Source organism: Adiantum capillus-veneris, chromosome 16 (genome assembly GCF_014529385.1).
Source record: "Adiantum capillus-veneris isolate H3 chromosome 16, ASM1452938v2, whole genome shotgun sequence".
In the NCBI taxonomy this organism is placed as follows: domain Eukaryota; kingdom Viridiplantae; phylum Streptophyta; class Polypodiopsida; order Polypodiales; family Pteridaceae; genus Adiantum; species Adiantum capillus-veneris.
Window position 1 is genome coordinate 147,821,771 of NC_140946.1, and position 12,811 is coordinate 147,834,581.

Consider the following 12,811-nt stretch of genomic DNA (forward strand, 5'->3'; position numbering starts at 1 on the left):
GCATGGCATCCACCTAACCTCCTCTCACTATTGTAAGTATAGAGAGAGAGAGGTGCTCTGCGCTCATACCTTCCAGCTCCCCAATGCCCCCCCCCCCCCCCCCCCCCCCCCCCCCCTCTCTCTCTCTCTCTCCATGCGTTTACAGTCAAGACCCCCAGTTTGACTTTTTTCTACCCGCGTCTACCAAGATTCGCCACGATTTTCGAAATCTTTTTCGAAAATCGTAGGCATATACTTGACAACCTGGGGGCACGCCTTCAAGAAGAGAAGCAAATCGTCTGCGAATAGTTTTGCCAAGAGTTTGTCATTGCCCTGTAAAGTCGTGCCTTGCAACTCCCCTCGCACAGCATTGGCTTTGAGCATCATGATGAGAGGATGCGATCCAATGGCGAAAAGCAGGGAGGGCAGGGGACATCCCTGTTTGATAGATCTTTTAACCTCAAGCGAGCCCACAATTCTAACAAAACTTTGACTAGTTGCCAACCCCGTGTGCGAATGAGGCAACATATGCGAGGTCGAAAGCCCAGACCTTCCATCACAACTTCTATATATGACCATGTTATTATGTCATAAGCCTTATCAAGGTCAAGCTATAGCAAAATGCACTCTTGCTTGGTGGAGGCTATGTATTCCATGCCCACCATTGCTGCCAAGATGTTAATCATAGATGGATCTTCCTGTAACGAACCAAGCTGATGGGAAGAGATGATCCTGTTCACAATAAGGGGGCTAGTGTGAGGGCTACTGCCTTCGCAATAATTTTGTAAGCTACTAACATCATCATAATATATCGCCAATGCTCAAGTTGAGAGAGACAAACCTACTTGGGGATGGGTTTGATAAGCCCTCTCTATACACTTGTATCCAGTTTACCGAAGTGCTAGTGAACATTCATCTTCGGAGAATGGCCTTTCCAAGCGATTGCCTTCCGATTGGGGTATTTTCTTCACAACACTCAAGCAGAGTTGCTCTGGCTTCATCCACTTCCTGGGATTGGATCTCTGGCTAGCCAATAATCTGGCTTAGATAGTTCAACATTAGACCAACCATTTCATCTTTTGGTTCTGAGCTGTATTCCCATTCTCATCAAACAACGAGGCCACGGCCTCGGCTCTTCTCGACTTTCAAAGCCTTAAAAAAAAGTGCTTGGTTAGAGGCTTCCGGTTGTAGGAAGGTCTCCCTGGAGAGCAATCTTGCCTTCCTCAAGCTGCTCATTAGCCCAGCTTAGATTCAACTTCGAGCCACCGCTTGTGCTCATTCTTAGTAGCTAGCCCAGCTAGCCCAATAGCCTTTCTTGAGGTCATCAAAGCCACCACCACTGTGAGTTGCTTGAGGTGCACCTATGGCTTTTTTTAAGTCTGAGGGCCTGATCTTTTGATCTCTTTTTAAATGCTTCGAGCGAATAGATCCCAAGCTATTGGTTTTGTCAAGATCCACATCTTTCTTGAGCCTACCCAATGCTTTCTTGGTGAGGCTTCTAAAAAGACAATCTTTGAAGAGGTGCGACCCTGTTATAAGAAGCTTTTTCTCCCCTTGCAGAGTTTGCCCCTCCCCTTTGATTTCTTGAGATATGTGTAGGACATGTGATCCGATAGGCTTTTTGTTGAAAACACCTTCATCTCTAGCATTGGTGTGATCAACTCAACTTGGTGAGAGCAGTCATCTGTCAAGCCGGGAGGCAGCTCAGTCATACTGAAGACTTGTGTAGCTAAACCTAGGCATGCCACGCTTTCCTCATCCTAAGAAAAATTTACAAGAACAAGATCTGGCATTCCTACTTTTGAATAACTTGCTTTAGAGTGCAATGTCAATCTTCACATTGTTCCTAGTTAATAAACCATTCTGGGTACACCTATGCGTTGCTCCACCTCCCTGGCTGTATGCTCCAAATTCTCGTTGTCCACACACTCCAGGACCTCACATATTCACTACGGTACAATCAGAGCTCGAATGGCGACAAATGATTGGTCATCTACTTAGTGCTACACAGAGAAAATGTCAAAACCGATAATGTGCCAAGTGCAGATGGAGGGAGAGAGGGAGAGAGAGAGAGAGAGAGAGAGAGAGAGAATCGTGTGTGTGTGTGTGTGTGTGTGTGTGTGTGTGTGTGTATAAACAAAGGTGCACCCAATTTACTGTCACGCAAGTCTGCACCACTCATTGTGGCATACCTCTAGCCTCCTCATGAGGGCCAACATAAGAACTTGCCTTAAAAGTCCCATTTCAGCTTCTAAAGCACAGTGCAACCTGAATTTTGAAGACAAGCATGTCCTCCAGTTTCTACCTTGCTCGATGTGAGACTTAAAAGAAGTCATTGCACACATACACAGGCACAATCAATGGCCTGACAAAGTGTGCAATTGCCAGCAGACACGAGCGGGTTGCAACATGGTCACATTACCTTGTCAAGTACATGATGGTGGTAAGATGGGAGTATGAAGTAAGCAGCTGCATGTATTACCAGACACTTACCTGTACAATGCTAGCTATCGGTGCCAGAAGGGCAGGAGCGATTTGTCGTCATTATCATGATACCTCTAGACTTGATTTTACACTGCACAAATTCAACGCAGAATGCTTCCAATAGAGAAATTAGATCTCCTCATAGCACCCGCCGTGCTTCCACTCTTTGTATCAAAAGAGATTAATGAAGAACACAGGCAGGCCCTTCACCCATCATACTCGGAAGAGCATTTTGTTAACTTCCAGTGACGATCCGATCCAAGTCTCTGAAAATAACTGAAGCTATGCTCACTTGGCAGGTGCAGGCTCCTTGCTTGTGGAGCTGGTGCTGCCATTAGGGCCAGATTCTTGCATTGAAGACCCATCTTTATCATCCGATGCTTCAGGTAGCCTCGCCTCGACAACTGCAGAAACTCCTGCTTCAGATGCTACAGGTTTCCCATCAATTATAGGGACATACCGTCCTTCAAGAAAACCTTGTTCATTCATAGCACTGACAAACCGATATGTAACCTGCATAAAAGCACCACTTTCAAACACTCTGAAGCCTATCTAATAAGAAAAAACTTTTCTTCAATTCAAAATAACAGATGCTAGCCCATGCCATGCCTGCTCTTCCCTGTTCTCACAAGTAGTACAAATTATGCACAGAAAGACATGTCTGAAACCATAACGCTAGCGAATCATGATGGGCATTGATAAACTATTACCTCTGGTTTCAGGGTGTTCCTTCCCAAAACGGCCGAGGACATAGCCGATAATTTTCCTTCGCGGAGCTTACTCTTCAAGTCCTCCTTAACAAGAGGAGTAAACTGCTTGTCTAGCGAGCGAGCAGCACCCAGCCATGCAATAACAATCACAAGTAATATGCCACCGAGGTATGGTGTCGACGCAGCCAATGACCCAAACCCGAAAATTAAGAATTGTTGAATCAGAGCACCACCAGACTTCCCTAGAGGATTGCAAACAACATCAATAGCAGCCTTGCCCTTCACCTGCACAAAGACGGTCGGTGCTTGCTCTCTTAAGCTGCTTGGTAGGGCATAATCATCACTGTAAAAGGGCAGGAAATAGATGAAGCTCAAGAGAATACCTTGGTGTCTTCATCCAACGGAATGTATGCCATCTCTTTGCAGGGATCAAAAAGACTATATTTTGCACTTTTACTGAAAATGTTCTGCAAGGCCCCAACGTAGACAGCTGCTAGCAACGGGGTCATTCCCCAGGTAGCTAACAGTGGAGTCAATGGTTCACTGCACAGAATCAATCCAAAGAATGCAACTCCCGTAATGAGAAGAACTGTTGGTGTGATTGTTGCAGCAACTCCCCATCCAAACTTCCGGAAGATGTAACGACTCAGAAGCATCATACTAAACGTAGCTATACCCGTGTATGATGAGAAGTCCCCCATGAATGACGAATAGTCATTTGGGCTTGGAAACTAGGACATACAAACAAAACAGAAATAGCTGATCAGACAAAAAATAATATAGGCAGCCTTGTAAACAAAACAAGGGATGAACACTTACTTGAGCTTTTAGCTTCGACTTCCAGGTTACTTCGACGAGGTTGATGCTAATACCATAAGCGACAACCAGTGTCGCAAGATCTCGAATATATCTAGAGCTTAACAAAAATTTGAAACTCTCCATCATCCCCAGCTTGGGTTTCTCCTTCTGCGACAATTAAACCAAGAACAAAGACTTGGAAACATGTACATACACATGATACTTTGTACCAGATCAATTCCTCACCTTCTTCCGGGCCTCAGCTTTGGGTAAGGAAGGGTCATTCAAGACAAACTTATTCACCCACCAATGAATACCACATATTACAAGGCCCAATGCAACAACAAGGCTCATCATGCCTTTCAATGAGGCACCCCATCCATCAACGCCTGCTGGTAGATTGCTTCGCATATGTGAAAAATACTTTACAGTTCGCCCAGAGAAGACAAGTGCAATGTTTGCCCCAAGACCAAAAAGTGGGTAAAACTGCTTGGCTTCATCCACTGTCGTTATCTGCAAATTTCATGCAGCACAGTTTATCACCAGGACGCTGGAGTACAAACAACCAAGACAATTCTTTGCAACCATGCCTGGGAAGGCATTCAAAGATGTAAAAAAGTGACCCAATCAAAACAGACTCTTGAAAAATGTATGCTGGGCAGGCACAATGGCAGGGTTGTCAAAACAGACTCAAACTCCACATCAAACAAATCAAGATGAAAAATTGAGCACCCATGTTTGTAAAGATTAGAGAAAATAAAGAAGCCCCAGATCGAAGCACACAGAGATTGTGGAAATGTGAAGAATGTGAATGCAAATTTTCAAAAAACTAGACATGAGAATGACAGGACGAAGGTCTTATAGGTTAAATGGCTTTAGTATCATAAAATAAATAAAAACCTTGTCTGTACGAGAGCAACTTACACAGGAATGCCTGGTAGAGATGATGTGTGATTCTACGATTCAATCATCAAAGCCACGATGCCAAGGCATTGCAGTGTGGCATGCAAGGCACCCGCACATCCAACCAAGTGCAGACTTAAAAATTAAACAACACTTCCTCATTCATTCATGCCCTTCATATTGCGCTTAGAAGATCAAAATACCCATATATCTGCTCTCATGATGTTAAAATGAGAACATTGACGGATATTATAATTACATCAACGACTAGCAGAGGAGAAACATACCTGGTTAGCAAAACCCCAGAATAGAACTGAAACGACGACACTGCCCCATAGCTCAGCCATGACGTAGAAGAGGCAGAAGGACCAGATGCGTAGGATAGCAACAGGTCCAAGGAAGCTAGGTCCAAGGGATTGGAGAAGAGAGTCGGCCAATGCAGTAGGATGAAGCACATCCTTCAGTGGGTACAACAAAAAGGCGAAACCTCCAAAAAATGCTATGAAGGGTAATATGCATGCGTAGAAAAGGGCCTCCTTTGAAAGCACATTGGCTAGCTTTGTGTAAATCAGCATGAAGCCAATAGCCATGGGCAAATTCACCCATGTCTTCAGAAAGGGGATAATCTCTGCACTGCTCCCTTTTGCTGTCACCACCAAGACGTCCTTGGTGTCACGAAGTATTGTGTAATTGAACAGAATGCAGAAGAACATCAAGCCCAAAGGTATCACCTTCTTAAGAGTTATCGCATCCACGCCCAAAAACTTCTTGGGGGCAGGCTTTGGTGCAGGGTCCGAAGCTGCCAAGCTGCCTGCTGAGGCGGTGGCTCTCACTGAGCACAGGCGTTGCCTGCGAGCTTCAGTAGATTTCAGCTTTCCGGAATTGTTTCCATATGGAGCTGCGTCACCTCGGAATGATAGCAGTGTCGGCACATCCAGCCTGATCCCTGTGAAGGCTTTCTCAAATCCAACCCCTTTAATGCACCCAAAACGGAATCCCAATCCATGTCTGGTGGGCTTCGTACTGTTGAACCCCAATCCGAATACAAGGTCAGTGGATGCAAGCGCATTTCTCCTTTCTGAGAAAATCAGAGGCGCCAAACGAGCGGATGGTGACCTTCCGAAAGCAGAAGGAGAAAATGGACGAGCCCCACCATCACCAACACGCACAGAAGAACCAGAGGCGAGAGAAGAGAGCATCGAAGAGGACATAGCTGCGGGAACCTCACCTTTCCTCAGTTAGGAAAGTGATGAGAGAGAACGGTGGTAGATGATGAGGTGAATTCAAGAGGAAGGAGAGGAATCCGGGTCTCTCGTCTGCCTGCCCTCGGCCATAGCCAGAAAAGCTCCTTTTTCGCCCTTTTTCCTGCAGAAATATCTAAGCTTCCTAGATTGATGCCAAATGGCTTGGTCTTTTTCCCTCGAGGGTCTCTACACATTAAATTAAATTCAAAACTTCAATGATTCATCTTTTGAATGGTGTTTGTGCTCTCAGCAGTGAGCACAGGCACGTGTAGATCCCTACCAACTTTCTCTCGTGATTTCTTGAGTTTTGTACATGTAGGCTGTGATGTAAGTTTCTCTCCCATGCACTACAAGACACCCTGCTTTGGGTTAGATGCCCATCCAACGTGTACACTACCTTCCTCCTCTCCAGCTAGCTTTTCCTCATAGGCCTATACTATGGTGACTGGTCATGGCATGACATTGCTTGAAGTTTGAACCCTGAAGGTCGTTGTCTTTGTCGCCGTCGTAAAATTAGATTTCGACAACCAGAATATTTGCCACACTAGAGAGAACGATAACCAAGTTTGGTAAGGTGCTTGAACAGTGTCCTCAAGATTGAGGGTTCCCAAGTAATGATTAGTCCATATCAATTGTTATAAAGCCCATGTGGTGTGTGACAGTGATTGTGTATGTGCACCATGTCCTCTCCTAGGAAATTATCATGAAAATAAAAATATCTACTATTCTTGATGATGATAGGTCGCTACTCATCGAAAAATCATTACGATTGAATATTCCCTCTTGCATCGCCTACAAGTGCATCACCTCGCTAGCGTGCCTATCCTGCTTCACTAAGCCTCCTCTGCCTTTTTCCCTCCTCGAATCACCTTGCTAGCACCTGCCCTCCTTTGTCTCCTCCCTTGGGCCTCCTCTACCTTTTGCCCTTTCACTTGCCTCGAATGCAATCCTACCCTTGCTCATCCTCTTCCCTTGTTGCCCCTTCTCTACCTGCTCCTGACGGCACATACCCTTTGTCCTGCCTCATCGCTCTCCCCTAACTCTTTATGCAAGGTACCTACAGAGCACAATCAAGGAAAACTCGTTTATAGGTTACTATAAGGGAAGTATGTGCCACTTCCTCCAACTTTCCAGCCCCGTTTTTAAGTGATTACTCGCGTCTCTTGTATTCGGCACTTTCTTATGATATTGATCATTCGTTCGCGTCCCTCATTCTCGTGTCCCTCTTGCGTTCAGTTTTCAAGTTGCGTTCTTGTGCATCTTGTCGTGTCTTCGTTTCTTTCTTCTTCTTCTTATTTAGATCAGGCTCGGTTCTGTATCCGTCATCATACTCTTGATCTCCAGCCATTCCTGTACTTTTGTGGCCGAAACCGAAAAGAAAAACTCAAAAATGTCAAAAAACTGACAAACTGTGCGAAAACGGCTTGAAAACGTTGAAAAACTATGAAACAGTGCGAAATTGGGTCCAAAACGACGAAAACTGCGAAAAACGGCTCAAAAACGATGAAAACCGGTCCCAAACAGTGTAAGACGGGGCAAAACGAGGTAAAACGCTGAAAAACGGGGCAAAACGGGCCAAGAATGCGAAGAACGCGGTGAAAACGGGGCGAAACGCGGGTCAAACGAGGCAAAACGGTGAAAAACTGTGAGGAACGTGGAGAAAACGTGCGAAAACGGGGCCGTGCCGGCTCACCTGCGATGCAAACGGGACCTGCAGGCAAGCAAACGCACATACAAGAACGCAACTTGAAAACTGAACGCAAGAGGGCACAAGAATGAGGGACGCGAACGAATGATCAATATCATAAGAAAGTGCCGAATACAAGGGACGCGAGTAATCACTTGAAAACGGGGCTGGAAAGTTGGGGGAAGTGGCACATACTTCCCTTATATACTCCCCCGGGTTGAGAGAGCTTGACGCCCACGTCAAGCCGGGGTTTGAGGCGTGCCGATATAAAATTTGTTGCCGAGGTTGAGGGGTGGATATTTACAAAGAGGGGAGTTTGGTGTTGCTCAAAAATGTCTAGCTACCTAAGGTGGTGCTAGTTACAAGGGGGGTGAGGACTATTCTATGTGGTGTCATGTTGATCGATGTCCTCCTCTTCAGTGGGCATGTTGTAGAATCGGAGCACAAGGGGTCGTCTGAGACGAAGCATGATTTCTTCAGGTACCCAAGTGCATTCCGTCATGGGTCTGTTGCGCCACTTGACATAGAATAGTTGTCCCCGGCGCCCAAAGCGCGACTTTAGGATGGCCTCCGGCTCATTTGGCGGGCCATCCTTTACATATTCGGGGACATTCCGACCATAGGTGCTATCCGGTGCAAACCTCTTGAGGAGACTTACATGGAAAGCGTTGTGGATGTTGATTTGTGGGGGTAGCTCCAGCTTGTAGGTGATGTCGTTGTAGCTCTTGAGCACCTTGTATGGCCCGTAGAACCGGTGGTTGAACTTCGGGGAGAGGCCTTGAGGGAGGTTGATATTTTGGGAGCTTACCAGTACCAAGTCACCTTCTTGGAACAGCTCGGCTGGTCTTCTCTTTTGGTTGGCGTATTTGGCTACGCGTACCTTCCTTTGCTCAAGACTCTTCTTTGCGCGTTGCATGCGTGTTTGCCATTGCTGCAAAAACTCTTCATCCATGACAGTTTCCGCGACATGATTGACGACTACCTTATCACTTACATCGATGATCTGCTCATTTACAGCAAAACCTTAGAAGAGCACCAGAAGCATGTCGCCGCAGTACTCCAGCGCCTCCGGGAACAACAACTTTATGCCAAGCTGGAGAAGTGTGAGTTCGCTGTCCAGAAGATTGAGTTCCTTGGCTTCATTGTCACGTCCGATGGGATTATGGTGGACCCCAAGAAAGTCGACGCTGTCATCAAGTGGGCCCCACCGACATCCATCAAAGAAGTCCGAGAGTTCGTGGGTTTCTGTCAGTACACCCGCCGCTTCATCCGCGACTTCAGCAAGATTGCGGCGCCACTGACAGAGATAACCAAAGGCCACAAACCCTTTCAGTGGACCTCTAAAGAAGAAGAAGCCTTTGAGAACCTGAAGATAGCCATGTGCAGCACCCCCGTCCTTCGACTACCCGACTTCACCAAACCCTTTGAAGTCCACACCGATGCCTCCGATGGTGCCATTGGCGGTGTCCTCATGCAAGAACATCAACCCATCGCCTACGAGTCCCACAAGTTCACAGATGTGGAGACCAGATGGACCACCCATGAGAAGGAAATGCTCGTTGTCGTCCACTGCCTCCGAAAGTGGCGACACTATGTCCAAGACAAACACACCAAGGTATACACTGACAACATCTCCCTCAAGTACTTCCAGACACAACCCAAACTCACCCCCAAGCAAGCTAGGTGGCAAGATACTCTCGCAGAATACGACATCGACATCATACACAAACCAGGTACTACAAATGTCATGCCAGATGCTCTAAGCCGAATGCCCACCCTCACGGCTATCTCCACAGCAACAAGCACTTTACGCCAACGTATCCTCGACGCCCAAAAAGCTGATCCTGCTGTCCTCCGCATGCTCAACGACCACATCTCTGGGAAAGCGGCAGTGGGTCTTTTTGAAGTCAAAGATAGCCTCTTCTACGCACATGGAAAAATCTACATCCCCAATGATCCAGAGTTAAAGAAAGACCTCATGTGGGAGGCTCATGACTGCAAGCTAGCTGGACATGGGGGCCAGAAGAGATCTTATGACAAACTCCATCAACACTACATGTGGCCAAAAATGAAGGACGACGTAATCGACTACGTGCGCACCTGCCCAACCTGTCAACTGGTCAAAGCTCAAAGAGTCAAGCCTGCTGGCCTCCTCCACCCAATGCCAACACCCTCCCGGCCTTGGGACATGGTAAGTATGGACTTCATCGTCGACCTCCCCCCCTCCCACGGCCACACTACCATCATCGTGGTCGTCGACTACTTCACCAAGCAAGCTCACTTCATACCTGCAAAGCCTCCCGTCACAGCCTACCAAGTAGCCAAACACTTCTTCGCCAAAGTCTTCAAATACCACGACCTCCCCTTAGCCATAGTTTCTGATCGCGACACCCGCTTCCTCAGCGACCTCTGGCGCGAGCTCTTCAAGCTGCTAGGAACCCAGCTCCGCTTCTCCTCCGCCTACCACCCAGAAATCGATGGCCAAACAGAAAGAGTCAACCAAGGCATTGAAGACTACCTCCGTAGCTATGTCAAAGCAGATCAAAAGGACTGGTCTGAATACATGGACATCCTGGAATTCCACTACAACAACTCCATCCATAGCAGCACTGGCTACACCCCCTTTGAGCTCTCCACAGGTAAAGAAGTCATCACCCCTCTTGCACTGGCAACCGGCGACGTGCATGCCCAGGATCTGGAATGTGAAGAGTTTTTGCAGCAGTGGCAAACACGCATGCAACGCGCAAAGAAGAGTCTTGAGCAAAGCAAGGTATGCATAGCCAAATACGCCAACCAAAAGAGAAGACCGGCCGAGCTGTTCCAAGAAGGTGACTTGGTACTGGTAAGCTCCCAAAATATCAACCTCCCTCAAGGCCTCTCCCCGAAGTTCAACCACCGATTCTACGGGCCATACAAGGTGCTCAAGAGCTACAACGACATCACCTACAAGCTGGAGCTACCCCCACAAATCAACATCCACAACGCTTTCCATGTAAGTCTCCTCAAGAGGTTTGCACCGGATAGCACCTATGGTCGGAATGTCCCCGAATATGTAAAGGATGGCCCGCCAAATGAGCCGGAGGCCATCCTAAAGTCGCGCTTTGGGCGCCGGGGACAACTATTCTATGTCAAGTGGCGCAACCGACCCATGACGGAATGCACTTGGGTACCTGAAGAAATCATGCTTCGTCTCGGACGACCCCTTGTGCTCCGATTCTACAACATGCCCACTGAAGAGGAGGACATCGATCAACATGACACCACATAGAATAGTCCTCACCCCCCTTGTAACTAGCACCACCCTAGGTAGCTAGACATTTTTGAGCAACACCAAACTCCCCTCTTTGTAAATATCCACCCCTCAACCTCGGCAACAAATTTTATATCGGCACGCCTTAAACACCGGCTTGACGTGGGCGTCAAGCTCTCTCAACCCGGGGGAGTATATAAGGGAAGTATGTGCCACTTCCCCCAACTTTCCAGCCCCGTTTTCAAGTGATTACTCGCGTCCCTTGTATTCGGCACTTTCTTATGATATTGATCATTCGTTCGCGTCCCTCATTCTCGTGTCCCTCTTGCGTTCAGTTTTCAAGTTGCATTCTCGTATGTGCGTTTGCTTGCCTGCAGGTCCCGTTTGCATCGCAGGTGAGCCGGCGCGGCCCCGTTTCCGCGACGCCCCGAACGAGGGCGTCACAGTTACCTTGGAGAGAGAGAGAGAGAGAGAGAGAGAGAGAGAGAGAGAGAGAGAGAGAGAGAGAGAGAGAGAGAGAGAGAGAGAGAGAGACAATTCTTTGTTGAGAGAGTAGAGAAGGAGAGAAGCTCTGATTACTTCATAGAGAGTACAAACCAAGCTTTCAGGCTAGAGAAGCTTGGGCTTGTTGCCAAGACAAAGAGACCCCTTGCTTAGATAGTAGGTGTGCCCAATTTTACATAAGGGTTTTAATAGGGGGAATAAATGGAGATTCAATGGTGTTTTGGAAAGGGAAAAGAAGGATGAGAGGTGGGAGCTGACACGTGGAATCATTACACTGTACAAGAGACAATGGGCTCCTTTGAAAAAGTTGGCTCGCTTTTCAAGTCAAAATTTTTGGATCTCTCTCTCTCTCTCTCTCTCTCTCTCTCTCTCTCTCTCGACATTAGGTCAAAAATCCTTTAAATAACATTCTGATATTTATACCTAAGCCATCAAACTCCTTGTTCGATCAAACAATAATTAAAATTACTAGTCCAACCTTAAACTAGGAGAGTGGGAGATACAAAGTGACTAGCCTCGGTGAAAGGTGAGTTTTGCAAAAAGAAACAAGGTGAAGAGTCACGAAGGCCTATTAAAAATATGGCCCATCATCAGAAAGGGTGAGAGTTATGGAGAGTGAGTATGAACAAGTGCTTACAATCACATGTCATTCTTTTGTATTTTAATATAAAATTTTATTGTCAATTATACACATATAATCACAAATGACTTATATGTTACTAAGGGTCCCACTTAAACAACAAATTGAAATGCTCACATTGACGTTCTAAAACAAAATAAAACAAGCTAAAGTCTTCACTATACACACGTAATCACAAATGGCTTATATGTTACTAAGGGGCCTACTTAAACAACAAAATGAAATGCTCACATTGGCATTCTAAAACAAAATAAAAACAAGCTAAAGTCTTCACTGGCGGCTTCAAAAGGCAAAAAAGAGGGGCTAAGCGAGAGTTGAAACTCTATTTTAAAAAGATAAAAACGTAGCCTCTCCTTGCAATTGGCTTCAAAAGGCAAAAAAGAGGGGCTAAGTGAGAGTTGGAACTGTATTTTAAAAAGATAAAAATGTAGCCTCTCCTTGCAATTGAAAGCCAAGCGGTGTTAAAATGTACTCACATTGTCAAATTTTTCTATTTGCAACACTTGTGGAAAGCTAAGAACCATCGGATTTTTGAGAATAACACCATGGGAGCTAACTTCAAGGATATTATCCACAAAAGCAATGAACTGATTATTGCCATGGGGGAAAAAA

At 46.4% G+C, this 12,811-nt stretch overlaps 1 protein-coding gene across 1 annotated transcript; it reads right to left on the reverse strand.

Moving 5' to 3' along the window:
• Positions 1-2,379: 2,379 nt before the first annotated feature.
• On the reverse strand, positions 2,380-6,313 carry LOC147440034 (ADP,ATP carrier protein 2, chloroplastic-like). The gene is made up of 6 exons (XM_086485728.1): positions 5,162-6,313; positions 4,218-4,484; positions 3,993-4,139; positions 3,557-3,904; positions 3,174-3,458; positions 2,380-2,976 (listed from the first exon to the last, which is right to left on the reverse strand). Exons 1-6 carry the CDS (start codon positions 6,083-6,085, stop codon positions 2,752-2,754), a joined length of 2,196 nt encoding a protein of 731 aa, XP_086341854.1. The 5' UTR covers positions 6,086-6,313; the 3' UTR covers positions 2,380-2,751.
• Between the last annotated feature and the right edge of the window lie 6,498 nt (positions 6,314-12,811).